General features: G+C 37.7%; 2 protein-coding genes and 1 long non-coding RNA gene across 4 annotated transcripts in view; 2 read left to right on the plus strand and 1 right to left on the minus strand.

Annotated features, from left to right (window-relative positions):
* BCCIP (BRCA2 and CDKN1A interacting protein) overlaps window positions 1-7,019 on the plus strand; it is a 10,889-nt gene extending 3,870 nt beyond the window's left edge. For both annotated transcript variants that reach the window (XM_083844598.1, XM_083844599.1), the window contains 4 exons: window positions 909-1,001; window positions 1,476-1,663; window positions 3,019-3,199; window positions 6,614-7,019. In XM_083844598.1, coding sequence (XP_083700724.1) covers window positions 909-1,001; window positions 1,476-1,663; window positions 3,019-3,199; window positions 6,614-6,784 — 633 coding nt within the window. In that variant the 3' untranslated portion in view covers window positions 6,785-7,019. The remainder of the gene's footprint in view (window positions 1-908; window positions 1,002-1,475; window positions 1,664-3,018; window positions 3,200-6,613) is intronic.
* The window catches only part of DHX32 (DEAH-box helicase 32 (putative)), a 24,802-nt gene continuing 17,218 nt past the window's right edge, over window positions 6,679-14,262 (minus strand). The window contains exons 7-11 of the mRNA XM_083844604.1: window positions 11,601-11,792; window positions 10,633-10,782; window positions 9,379-9,569; window positions 8,325-8,506; window positions 6,679-7,436 (exon numbers count right to left, since the gene is read on the minus strand). Coding sequence (XP_083700730.1) covers window positions 7,244-7,436; window positions 8,325-8,506; window positions 9,379-9,569; window positions 10,633-10,782; window positions 11,601-11,792 — 908 coding nt within the window. The 3' untranslated portion in view covers window positions 6,679-7,243. The remainder of the gene's footprint in view (window positions 7,437-8,324; window positions 8,507-9,378; window positions 9,570-10,632; window positions 10,783-11,600; window positions 11,793-14,262) is intronic.
* Window positions 11,789-14,262, plus strand: part of LOC310902686 — a 4,452-nt gene continuing 1,978 nt past the window's right edge. Inside the window, exon 1 of the long non-coding RNA XR_014586898.1 lies at window positions 11,789-14,104. This is a non-coding gene — a long non-coding RNA (uncharacterized lncRNA). The remainder of the gene's footprint in view (window positions 14,105-14,262) is intronic.

Consider the following 14,262-nt stretch of genomic DNA (forward strand, 5'->3'; position numbering starts at 1 on the left):
GTGGTAGAGTCATAACGCTGAAGTATCTCTGTTACATCTCAGTAAGAAATAGGACCTTATAATTTCCGTGCATTCTCAGGATATAGAGAAGTATACACCAAAAATACTCCCATGCAATTTCTTCTTGTGGTTTCCTCAGTAGTCTGCAGAATTCTTTGGGTGTAGGAAAGGACCCTGAAGCAAGCCCTGAATTCCTTTTCCTGTGGCATTGGAGCACTCTGCAGAGACTCCTGAGTTACTGCTGGCCAAGGAAGCTGTTCAGTACCGTTCTGTATAGCGCTCAGGATCTCATGGTGCTGTTCCTTTCAAACCCAGACAGGCTGTGGCTGCAGGGCACAGTTAATGCCATGGTACCTGGTTGCATTGTGTCATTGCTATACTTTCTCGTGTTTTCTCGTGCCACCAGTTTTTCTGCCCAAGGTTAACATAATCCTTATGTTACAACTGCACGATCCCCTATTGCTTGGCCAAGTTTCTTACTATGGAGTGTTGTTGAGCTTTTTCTTACCCTTCTTATTAAAGCTCTATTCTATGTTCTTTTTTTAAGGCTTTGTAGGTTTATTCCTCTGCATTAGAAAGAAAAAAAAAATGTTTTGCTTAAGGTAGTGTTATCCCTTATGCCAGTAAGCTGCATATTAAATATGAGCTATCAAATTTTAGTGCCTTTCAAAAGATCCTGCTGTAGAAGATGCATGACCTTGCTCTCTATAGCTGGCTCTAAATACACAGAGCCATTCCATGATGTGGCACTTCCATAACCATAACCAGAATTTGTAGGTTGTGTGTTGGTACAGATTACCTAGATGGTTGTCATCTGCAGAGCATCTTCTAGAAAGATGAACATTTTTTGCTGCTGGGAGTGGAAATAGAATGTCAAAATGAATTGTTGCTTTTTCTTTATTAAATAGCAAGCAGAGGTCCAGGAAGACAGCAGTGATGAAGATGACGACGATGATGAAGTCTTTGGTTTTATAAGCTTCTTAAACTTAACTGAAAGGAAGGTTGGTATTCATGATTAACTTCTAGGCTGTCCTAAGTGAGGCTTTCTTCTGCTTTTCTGCCTTGTATAGCAAGCCTAGACAGTTGGTTCAGTATTCTGAATTTCTTTTCTTTCTAGTCCTGCATAACTTGCTGAAGGTCAAACATAAAGCTAAGATTGGAATAGAGAATTAAAATTAGGTGTAACAAGTAGTTCCAGGGCAACTGGACTGTCATCCTCTCGTATTTCTTCACTTTCATCTTTTGCAGATTTCAGTTTTTTCTGCTGAAGGTACTGGTGTTGTAGCTCCTAGTTGCATTCCTATCAGTTAAGAACTGTTGCTTACCCTCAGCTTCAGGGTTGGTAAATAATTTCAGAGACATTGTACAGTGCTTTAGGGACCACTTAGGAAATCGTTGATAGACCTCTTGAATATTCTCTTGAGGTTCATTTTCAAGATGTGTGAATGTAAAGGAAATGTACGCTTTGATTCTAGGGTACACAATGTGCTGAACAAATCAAGGAGCTGATTTTAAGCCGGTGTGAGAAAAATTGTGAACAGCATGTAGTTGAACAACTGGATAAGCTCCTAAAAGATGATACTAAGCCTGTGGGTTTCCTACTAAGTGAAAGATTCATTAATGTACCACCACAGATTGCTTTGCCCATGCACCAGCAGCTTCAGTAAGTTGTTTTTTTTTTCTTGATGTGATGTTGAACAGTACTTTTCCTTCATATCTCTTCAGAAATCTTATTTATATAGAACTGTGTTAAGAGAACTGATACTATAGGTATAAGTAAGACATGAACTGAAAAAAAAACGATTTTCATCTCATATGAGATGAAATTTCCTCTCCTCTGTGTTTTTTTAAATACTTTTTATATCCTCAGGCTTTTCAAACAATACATTTAAGATGGTATCGCAGCACATATTTTTAAGAGATTTCCTCTAAAGAAATAGCTATGTGTGTATTATAGTTTGTCTTTGTACTGCAGATTATTTTCATGTTGATCTAGGAAAATTTTAAAATTGTAACTTTGCTCATATTGAGCAACTTGGATATTTCTGATCATGTGTTAACATCTGGCTCTGGAACGGAAGTTTTGGATTGAGGGACAGTCTTAGAAGGTGGATAAGTTCTGGCCCATGAAAACCATATGCAGTATTTTGATTAGTTTCGCATAAATGAGTGAAGCAGGTTAGGTGATGGTTGATCTTTTCTGAATTCTTGTATTTACACCATAGATTGGGTGACAGTAAGTAAATAAATCAGCTGTGATACGATGGCATATTGTTTTAATGCCACATTGAGAACCAGGAAATCATGTTGGTTAAGGAACTCTAGTAATTGAACGAAGATGTGTTGTTTTTGTTGTTTGGTTTTTTCCCCTCTCTGTGAGGTGAGATTAGAAGTCAGATTAGTTGGCTGCTGTTAGGCTCGTTCAAACAGTAACATAGCCCTTCAAGGAATTACTACTTTTATATGAAAGAAAACATGTAGATAGGGTTAGTCAGTAAGGTTTTTAAATTAAAAAACGAGGTACTCGAGGGCTTGATCTTGAGGTTTACTGCTAGGACTGCACTTGTCACAACTCAAATTCAGATCCGTCTCTCTGTCTTAATGGTTTTAGAGCATTGCAGTGATAATGTGTAACACAAGGGTGGGCAAGAGTATCTTCTGGCTGTTAGAGCTCCTCATGGAAGTGATAAAGTGATGTATTTCAAGGAGAGCTGCACTTCAAATCCTTTTAAATACTTTCTTTGCCGTGAACAATATTCTGGAAAAAAGATATGTTGGCAGAGGGAGGTGAAAAGACATCCTTATTTTTATTGATTTAAAGTGCAAATAGTGTGTTAAGTACTAGGAATGCATATACATTTTTTTTTTCTGAGGCACCAGTAAAAGAATAGGATGCAGTACAAATATACTTTCTATTCTAATACATCATAAGTTTTACTTTTACACTGCTGAAGGTTTAAATTGTGTGTGTAAACATTTATTTTTAACTTGCACCTCTAAACATTAATTTATCTTTAGGAAAGAGTTGACGGAAGCACAGAGAACAAACAAACCATGTGGAAAGTGCCACTATTACATTCTTATCAGCAAGACCTTTACAGAAGCTGCAAAGAGCAATTCTAAGAAGAGAGAAGGGAAGAGAAATCAGCAAAAGGAGGAATTAATGTTTGCAAACGCAGAGGAAGAATTCTTTTATGAGGTAACATACTCGATTCGATTAGTTCAAAATGTTTATTTTTTCTTTACAACATCTACAAAAAGGTGTACCACCATAAATTCGAGGGATATTTTTACAAAGATACGGTTACATATTTCTCCATAATAAACAACCCCAGTTCCCTCAGCAACTCTTCATGTCTTTTGTTTTCTAGTCCCTTCACCAGTTTCATTGCTCTCCTCTGAACATGTTCCAGTAACTCATACTATTCTTCTTGTAGTGAGGGGCCCAAAACTGAACAAATTGCTTGAGGAGCAGTCTCACCAGTGCTGAGTACAGCGGGACAAGCACTCCCTCAGTCCTGGGCACTGTATTTTCGATGCAGGCCAGGTTGCTGTTGGCCTTCTTGGCTACGTGGGCACGCTGCTGGCTCACGTTCAGCTGGCAGTTGACAAGCACCCATAAGTCCAAACTATTGATTAACCCTCTGCACTGGCATGAATTTACTAATGTGATTTGTATCAGGCCACAATTAGCATGATGGTAAGAATGCTGTTGCCTAGGTACTGCCTGTGGCAGCATTACTACCTGATACCAGAGCTATGAGGTTGATGAAAAAAATGTGAAGGATACCTGCAATAGGCAGAGGCTTCAAGGGAAATATCAAGTGTTATTTTCTGTGTGTCTTGGCCTCAGAGAATTAACTCCATCTCTTTACTTATGTAGCGATGTTGAAGAGCCTTAATTGAACGTAATAATTGTCAGACTTGTGAATGAAATGTCCACGTTTTGAGGATGAATGAATAAATGGTAATGAATCTGGGCATTGAATTTAACAGCGTGTCCCAGGACTTCTGAGTGTTCCTTGCAACAATTTGTTACTCATTTTTAGTTTGGGGATTGGTGGAGTTCTTGTCTTTAATCTGAATAATAGCAAATGCAGAAGACTTGCTAAACTGCTGACTGGAGAAGACTGGCTGTGAGCTTGTGAATTGCTGGTTGAGCAGGTTAGCTTTGTCAGAGGGATTTAAGCTAACGTGATCTACATAACAAGTGGTGTTTGAGAGCAGCAGCTCGAACAACAGGTATTAGCTTGCAGGGTGCTCTAACTTAATCATGTGTCACAGCTTTAAACACTTAAAAGAATAAAGTTTCCAAAAAAAAAAACGCAGAGTATTCTGTTGTTGGACTTTCAATCAGAACCTTCAGTACATGGTAACACTTAAAAACACAGATCTCATTTCCTTTTCTTCTAATGTAGTTAGACCAGTGTCAGAGAAACAGCTGTTGAGGCTTTGTTTAGATATAGTAATGCAATTAAATTTATTTCTCTGAGAATTCTTCCCAAGAAACTTAACAGATGCAAAGCTCTGCAGTTGTGTTGTTGGTATTGTGTGCAAAGCTGATGTGTCGATTTCCTTTTGGATGCTTGTTATTTTCAAAGACTCCTCAGAATATGGCCTTTGAAGATGAAAACAAGTAGACATCACTTCCCTTTTCTATTATACTCAGAACAAGTATATTAATATTAAGTGTAAAAATACTGAGATGAAAATATTACTTCTAATTTCCCAAGGCAGCCTGCCTACACAATTCTGGTCACAAGCGAAATCAAGAAAGGCAAGGATGCAGGAAATTAAATTAAAAACGTAATTTGAAACGCATAGAAACTTTCAGTGTTTTTTTTTTTTTTCTTTTTCCGAAGCTTTAAAAATGTTATTCTATAATGTTATTGTTTTGTGAAGAGCCCATTGTTTCTTCATTTCTGGCAGTGCCTACAGGATAAAGTCCTTGCACATGCATCATGGTTAATGGCACAAGTTCCTTGTGTAATCATTCATGACGTTCCTCTCTGCAGAGGCTATGATATGGCTATGATTATATTCCTTGGGAAGAAGAAAAATGTAACCGGGCACATTCTTGGATAATTATAGGGAGTACTGCTGTAGCCTCTGTGCAGCAACAAGTTTAGGGTTTTCTTTTTGTGTTTGTCACAGCAGCTTTACCAACCGAAAATGAACTCTGTGTAAACATGCTATTAAAAAAATGAAGGGGAGAAGCCTGTGATGCCCATGCGTCTACCAGGTGTTACATTCTCAAAGACCTATTTTGTGTTTGTTTTTAAGTTATTTAGAGAAGCGTTTTAAAGACTAATTGTACATTTTTATCTAAATTGTAATAATTTTCAACTCAAGTGGGTAGACTCAAACTGAACTTACTTTTCTTTGTAAGTCTTTCTAGCATTTTTAACAAAATAATTTAACACATTCTGAAGGATACTAGAATCCTTGTAATACTAGAATTCCTTCCTAATCCTTCAAGATTAGTCTCTGAACTTAAGAATATATATGTGCTGAATAAATTAGTGTTGGAGTGTATATCCTCCCCAGTCACACAACGTTAATTAGATTTCCATAAAATGGTATTAAATGCAGTGAGGCAGATACTTAGAGCTGAATAAAACAGAGAGATGCCTTCTTGCACTTGTCAGTTCCTTGGCTGTGCTTTATTCTGGTCCTTAAAATGTTATTGAGGGAGCAGAAGAAAAACTGTATTACAAACAGACTTGGAGTTGATTAAAAGTTTAGATTAAAACAATTGCTCAAATCGTTTGTTCTTTAGCAAAGCCACTCAATTAATTTGATGGTTCTTCCAGTCTTCCCAAATTCAATTTACAGCCTTGAGGTACAGTTAGTAAATAGCCAAACTACAGGGAGACTGGAACTTAACTTTCCCTGCAAGGGTAGATGTTAGATTAGTTTTTCTCCTTAGGAGTTCAGTTTATACTTCATAAACTGGCTCATGTGACTACTAGAAATGCTGGTTAAGTAAATTTTTTCCTATCCATCAGGCCTTCCACATGTTGCCTGCCCCAAACAATCCCCTTTCATGTGGGCTCCATTCTGCCTGCAGTCTCTTACTGTTCCTCTCCTCTGGGTTTTGGCGGATCTGCTAATTCTCAAGATTACACAGCTAGTGGTTTGCTCTTGTTCCAGGGTTGAAGGTCTAGTATTATTAACCAATAATATTGTTGACCATGTCTATTGCATCTAATATTAGGCACAATGGCTTCTAAGGGTCCACATTTCTTGATGCAATAATATGAAAGGAGATGCTGTTTTAAAACCATGTAAAATGAGTCACAGTAAGCAAATGAAGGGGTATTAGTTTTTCCTTTTTGTTTTTTATTCTGATGCTACCAAAATGTAATGATGGCAGTCATTTTAGAGTTTAATATGAGTTGTAAAATAAGGTGAAAAGCAAATAGTTTAATGCACTTAATAGTGGATTCTGTTGTAGGTTGTGTTGGTGGACTTTCAACAGGGAAGAAAATAACTTTTTCTTCTTAACAAGCATGTGCATGATAGGATCATTAATTTTACTTTGTTTAGGTGATGTATTATCTTCAGGCTAATCAAAACACTTAATCCTAATGCATTTATTTCTGTTGCTTAGAAAGCTCTTCTGAAGTTCAACTATTCTGTGCAAGAGGAAAGTGACACCTGTTTGGGCGGCAGATGGTCCTTTGATGATGTACCGATGAAACCTTTGCGGACTGTTATGGTAGTTCCAGCTGATGGAATTAGTGCAATTATGGATAAACTCAAAGACTATCTCTCTCCATGAACTTTCCTATAAAGTTTTTTTTTATAAATCAGACATGCAAAACTTTATATTTTTCAGAAGATTACTATGGAGTTAACGGTTTTGTACTACTGAAATGCTTCCTCTGTACACTTAAAAGACAAGTAGTTGGTACAACTAAAAATACCCATCAAATTAATATTTCGCAATATTGTATCTTACTATACTTTGGTATCATCATTAAGCAGTCAATAAAAGTCCAGTGTTACAAAAAAAACCCTGAAGAACTTCTCAAAATGTTTTTAACCAGATCTAAGTCATATATTACGATGGAACAAAACAATGTGTGCAACTCCTTTTGTTAACAAAAGTGCTTCTGTATGTTTTCTTCTGGTAAATACATTTATGCTAGAAGTTCAAAATAACTACATGAGTTAAGATGGAGATGTATAGTACATATACTGTTTTATTTATATTGATCTAATATATGATAGTCTAAAATCATTGAATAATGCATCTTTGTTCCGTGGGAGCTTGGTGATATTTTTCATTTTCTTTGTTGTCATTGTTCGTTTTCTGTTCCTCCTTCATGGCTGAAACAGGTGACAAGTGATTGATCGCTTCCTGCAGAATATCCTTACTTTCACTAGGAGGAAGATTGCTAAAATAGTACTGAGGTGTCAGCTTCACGAACCTGTTGAAGAAATAAGACAAAACTAGTATTATTTAATGAATTTTGAAGTGTTTGGATAGCTATTTTCAGACTTATACAAGAGACTATCAATACGCTGATGCATACAGCTACAAAACTGGTATTTAAACTCAAAAACAAAGCTGTCTGCAAGATGTAGTAGTGATTTGTGCTTTCAGTAGGCTTGCTGGACTTAATATCCTCTGCCTATGCATCAGGTGATTTTGGTTCATTGTGGTTCAGTTCTCAGTACTGCAGATTGCATTAAATAGTAATTTCTCAGGATTTTGAACATACTTTTTGTTCAATAAGAGTAGGAGAAGACTTTCTTACAACCACTGGAAATAAAAGAGAGGACAGTGAAATGCTTATTCTCCAGTACAAAGAGCGTTTTGCAGAGAAGAGGCTGTAGTCTTTTCTTGAATTCATAAACAGTTGGTATGGAATGATTTAGTTGGCTGGGTACATAAAACATGTCAAGAAAAAGATTTGCTGGAAAATAGCTTTTCAGGAAACAAATAATTTTCCTGCTAGATTAATCTATAAGTACACAGTGTCAACTTTTCCTTGATTTTTTTTTCCATATATATTACCTTGTAAGAGCTTTTGCATCTTGTAAGGTGTTTTTTCAGTGGATGAATTGATAACAGTTACAGTGGCAGACACTGAGGCTCACTCAGTGCCTGAATCAGTTATGAGACAAAGGATTTCTCAGCTGAACTAGAAGATAGCTACTTTTATGAAAACAAAAAAGGAAAAGACACTAGTTGATTTGTTCTGCAAGCATTGCTCTCAATATACACGTACATCCTGACCCTGTTTATGACTTAAGTTTTGTTTTTTTGTGGTAGAGACCCAAGTGAAGAAGTGGTGTCACAATTGTTAACTTACAGATCAGGGGATATCTCAGAGACGACTCTGATGAAATTGTCTTCTGATATACTGAACTCGTGGAACAAAACCCACTCAGGAATTCTTCTGGTGTTGTAATATGATGAGAAAGGATGAAGCTGGGCTACTTGCCTGTGTGCTAACATTAAGTAGTTACCTGAGCCATCTACGTCACGAGCAATCTAAAAAAGCAAAGAGTTATCCATTACTTAATTGAATGTACAAGACGCATAGATCAGTGTTTCCCTATTATATTCAATCCAGACATTAAACTTGTTTCCAGATATTTGCATGGGGAGAACATAAACCTATTCCCAAATTTCTGGGGGAAAGCTAGGGACTGAATACTGTGAAATGGGGTTTACTGTTAAGGAGAATGTTGATTTGAAAGGAAACCATCTGCAACAAATACGGACAGGCTTATACAGTAAATGTATGAACTGGGTGGCGGGCTTTGAAGGGTCTATGCACAAACAGATGTATTCTTAAAAATTGGAAGACTTTAAAAAACAATGTGTGTGGGGCACTTGAAGTAATAACTTATCTGGAGGAGTCATTCTTGTATTTTTGGGTAGAGCACAGTGATGTACAGGAAAGCATGCTGTCAAGTGGAAATAAAGCATTAATCTTTCTTATTTATGTGCACAATTAGAGTTACCTCATTTGCTTGAGATGAAGAAAGCTGTTTATTACGTATACCTAAACATTCGACAAGTGTATTTCAGTGTATTTCCACAAAAAAAATCTTCAAAAAGGAAATAATATCTGAGAAAACATTACAAGTTAGAGCTTTTTGAGGTGAAAAAATTCTTTTGAGTGAAAGGCATGTTGACAGCGTTCTTCTTGCAGCGAAGTATGTGGACTTCATGCTGTGATAGCTGAACACCAGAGAGAAGATTGGAATCAGCTAAAGTGTTTGTCTGATACGGTGTAGGAAAAGGGGCTTTTACCCTTTCTGATGATCAAAAGATTTCATTACCTAACTGAAGTTCTCTGAAAGAATTCTACGTAAGTTAACAACACAGTAAGATAAAACCACGGTATTTTTCCTTACATGCATAAAGTAACCAGATAAGAGAGCTTTCTTAATGTTTAGTATATTTTCTTGTGATCCAAAGTCCGGTTCTGAAATGGGAAGTTCAATACGCTTCATAATCTCTACTAGTTCGGCTCTGATAATTTCTGCCATCCTCAGTGCAGAACAGCTTAGAAAATAATCACGACACCATTTTTCATTACTGTAGTCTGTGGAGGGAAAAACAGTATTTTGGCTTAAAGCACAGTCTTACTGATAGGTACTATTTGCAGAGATACTGCTCTGTAAAATGCTCTGACTGGTACAATAGATTAAACACAATTTAGAGCAAGTAGCTGTGTCAGAGCTGTCCGAAATTCTGCTATCAAGAGCCATATGGACAGCTTAGGCTCACTGATCTTGTCTGTAAAGCGAGTGGGCAATACTTGATATCTTCACGTAATTTTATCAAATTTTAGCTATTTTTTAATCAAAATATTAGACGTCCCTTACTTGGTACGTAAAAGGTAATAGCTTCAAATAGAATGACTGGCAACTGTATTTCCTGACTTTCCGGATTCAGGCTGGGACCCAGAAGTGAAATCATGTTTGTGGAGCTGGTGATATCGTGCGCTGTTAAAGGACAGTTTCTCTTGGACATTTCCGACATTCAACATTACCGAACGTGAAACAATCCTGCGTTAGGACATCCTGCTGTCCTGTATTAGAAAGTGGAACTGCTGTTCTGGCATGTCTCCTGTCAGCAGAGAAGCTTCTTTCACCTGAAGAGTCCCTGAAAGTCCTTTTGTCTGCTGTATGGTTCCCTGGCTTTCATTTGGCTTCCCGTAAATGTCGTGAAAGTTACAACTTCCAATTTCTTCCCTTAAACCTTCCTTTTACTCTGACAACCACCTTAGCAATTGCTGGGCTGCTGGGAAATCAAGTCCCTCCTCAGCTGGGTTCGTGTCATTTCACTTCTGAAACCTGGGTTTTGTGCTCTTATAGCAGGAAGCATCTTTCTGTTTTTCTACGATGTCACTTCAAATGACGATTGTAAAAGTGCTAATGTTGGGTGAGCGCTATTGTTGGGTGAGTTGTGCTGTCCTAGGTCACTTCTAATTAGTTAATAGACAAAAGTTTGTTAGCAAAGGCTGCCATCTTAGGTTTCTCCTCTCCCTGCAAATTAGCAATTCTAGAAAAAATTCAAAAAGGGTTTATGAACCTAATACCAACAATGACTGTTACTTTAAAAAAAAAAAAAGGCTTTATTTGGTCTGACATGGGTACACTTACATTGGCTTGTGGAGTTTGCAGCCGCTTCCCTGAAGGCATTGAAGACATTGATAAGAGTGAAGTGATCTCCTGCAGGGTGTGAGAATTTTCTCCAGCAAGTAAGAGCAATCTCTTCTGTTTCAGGAGGCGTGTGTAAGAAGCAATTAGGAGCTTAGGAAAAAAACAAAAATAAAATCAAGCTGATAGTTATTAAGATGCTTAGATACATGCACAAACCAGGCACTCTAGTCAATAACTCCGCCTGTATTTCTGCTTTGTTTTTATTTTTCTCAGTTTCCTGTAATCTTCAATGTTGGGTTGCTGCTGAAGAACTGAGTCTATTAAGATTTCAACAGCGGCTCTTGCAAAAGGGCTAAGTTTGTGTCACATCCATGAAAAAAGTCCTCCTGTTAACGACCTCCTATAATCTAAATGTTCTGGCTACAGACTTCACAAGCACAGTGCTCGGGGCCAGCTGGTTTGTGCCACAATGCTACGTAGGAGCAGAGTGATCCACCAGGACAGGATGGGACGAGCACTTTAAGTTATGTTCAATTCATAAATTATTATATTGGAAGTGGAGACACAAGATCACAAAGTAAATATTTGTAGGTCAACAGTTCAATATTGTCTATAATTAGAAATTTCCCCTAATTTACTTCTCCACTCTGTAACGAATGTGCATGAACGTAATGAGATAAGAAGGTGCATTTGGAAGGAATGTTCTGTGCATGCTCTGACAAAAGGCTGGAAGCTAACGGGGCATCTGAAACACAGAATTGGAGTGCTACTTACAAATTTGGTACTTGTCTTTCGTTGCATGCTCAAAATCAGGACTTAAGCAGCCAAAGACACTCATTTACTTGAAAAAGCAGGATGTGAACAATACAAGTTTGCCTTTGGATTGCCCCCGTGAACAGACTTTGAAAAAGTCGACGTGTTTTTGGCAGGTGGCCCCAGCCATGCAGTAAGACCCGAATTAGGAGTACCTGTTACCATGGCTGCAATGGTGAGCATTTCATCAACACACTCGAATTCACAGGAAGCCAGAATCGACTTTGACAGTTGTGGATCCAGGGGAAATTCTGACATAATGATTCCAAATTCGGAAAGGTTTCCGTCGTTATCCAGTGCCGCTAGGTAATCGAGATCTTCCAAAGCCTGCATCAGGCTTTCAGGAGCTAACAAAAAGGAAAAATACTTCAAATTCCTGAGAATGGCTGCATGTAAATGAATGTCTGAATTCTCATTGCAATACTTCTGTTGTATGTTTTCTATGTGAAAATGATAGAAGTCAGCTTCCATTATTTGACGATGAGTAAGAAGCAGTAGTAGTAAATGAGATAAACTGAAGGCTGAGAACATTCAGGAGGAAATTTAAGGAGGAAAATAAGGGGTAACAACTGTAAGGCTGAAAATAACCATTGATCCTTATTCTATAAGAACAGCTTTTGTTAAAAGTCAAGACAATGCTGACTACAGTATTAAAAATAACAGAAATTACTCAAAGAATACGTATTTCTTTTGTGTGTATACTCTTTAGTGGTTGGTGGTCAAGTAACAACAGCTCTAAGAAGGATAACCATGAAACCAGGGTCAGGGGAGAAGACAAGCATTTACAGGAGTTGTACATGTCTTACCAATCCTGCAGGTATATGGAGTATTTGCTTTTATTTTTTTTTTCTCTTTACGGAATTTCTCACGATGCCAGAAGAATAATGGGAACATAGTAAAAGAAAATGTCTCCCTAGCAAATGGCTGTACTTTCTCACTGTTCACACGAAATGAAATGTTCAATTTTGCCTTACTGTAGGTTATAACTTCCTTATAACCTGTATGAGAAGCGAGAGCAGCGAGGCAGAAAAAATGATGAGTGAGTATAGGAAAATAATTAGGTAGGCTGAGAGACTACTTGGGGGAGAAAAAGAGAAAAATGTAGCAAATAAATGGGTGAATTTGGGCCGCATAGGGTGAGAAGGGAGCACGTGTATGAGATGGACTCAAACAGAGGCAAACATGAGGGAGATCATGAGCTAGAGCTGAATATTTAAGGTGCAAGTCTGAACAGTGACAGCAGGAGAACAAGGACCAAAGTGATGGTTTTCATATCTTCGAAGTCAGAGGAAGGCAAGTGGAGGTCTGCCAGGAGTGTTCAGCGGGGAGTTTTGCTTCTGCATACATTGAACACCGAGCTTTCAGGCTGAAGTGCTCTTTTTTCTGAAGACTGCTGGAGTATGGACACAATTTAATCAGTTTTGTTCAGTGGCTTATTAAGCTTATTCTGTGAGGATGAGAGTACCTCTGCAAGTCATAGGTGTGCATTCCTCAGACGGAAGGGGGTGAACGAAAACAACAACCCACAAGATTTGAAGATGCAGAAAATGGCTTATATGCACAGACACAATATCCCCTTTTCATCAGTTATCATTACATCTCATCGGTTACTTCTCGAGAGACAAAAAGATGGTATTTGCAGTAGCTCTTCTGAACCTCTCAGCTGCATGGGAATAAATAGCAAAGGTGCTTGACAAAGGTTCTGTTTTTCATCAAGTATCCTGCTGAATTTCTCCTTTACTTTTTTCCACTATTTTATCTTGCTTTTCTGCATCTGAAGCTGTGGAAGACAGAATCTTTTTCTGTATATCTTGGCCCCTGTACTATTATTGACTGCTTTCCCCCTACTCCAGTTTAAGAGCTCTTTGATATTTTCCCTCTGTGTTGCGGATAACAAACCCCAGTCCCTCTGAAGTTTATGGCAAAAATTGTATTACAGCAGGACTTGCCCCTTCCCCAGCCAAGCATGCACTGGAAAACTGATGACTGCACTGTCAATTTTTTCAGATCTCTGTGGGCTGCTGCCAGTTTGCATATAATTGCCCCAAAATCTCTAAGTTAAAAAAAAAATGTACACAAGCAGGCTGTGTGTTTACAGTTGTATGTTTGTTAATAGATGACTAGAAATCATTTCTTGCTTTCTTCTGCATCGTGAAGATTAAAAGCAAAGACAGCCAGTAAGGATTTGGTAGGTCACCTTTAGCCATAACACCAACCTCCAGGTTCCTGGCCTTCCTGCAGCAGTCTTGACTTTGTTTTTTTTCTTAATTGGCAACAAACTGTTTGTTTATTGTCATCACTCTGCTCTGTAATTAACTGGGTATAATGAATTAAAGAAAAAAGTGAAATGAGAAGCAAGCAAACACCTGTTGTTTTTAACTCTTTTCAGTTAATAATGTAGGAAGGGGAAAATACTTTATTAATTCCCTTTACATTTTTTCTGCTTTTGCAGAACTTCTCCAGAGTGTAAATCTGTTGTTGTTATGATTTAATCTTAAAACAGTTTCTATTCATTTTCAGAGAAATTCTCTCAGGATTCTATAAATTTCAGTCAAAACTCTTCAGTTTTAACCTGTTTAATTTAATATTAGAGTTCACATGGGTTTCTGCCTAGAGAGAACATTTATTATCAGACATACAAGGTGCAATGGAGTAAGAGGTGAGGCCTTGCAAAAGCTGAAGCATCTGAATAGAAAATACTTAAGATATTTAAGGAAATGAAAAGTAACATCTGATGAAGAATGAGAGTCACTGATAGGAAAGAGTTATCAGTGACTGAAAATACAGGGGAATTAGAGTCGTCATTCAGACATATAG

Source organism: Anser anser (genome assembly GCF_964211835.1).
Source record: "Anser anser genome assembly, chromosome: 7".
NCBI classification, from domain to species: Eukaryota; Metazoa; Chordata; class Aves; order Anseriformes; family Anatidae; genus Anser; species Anser anser.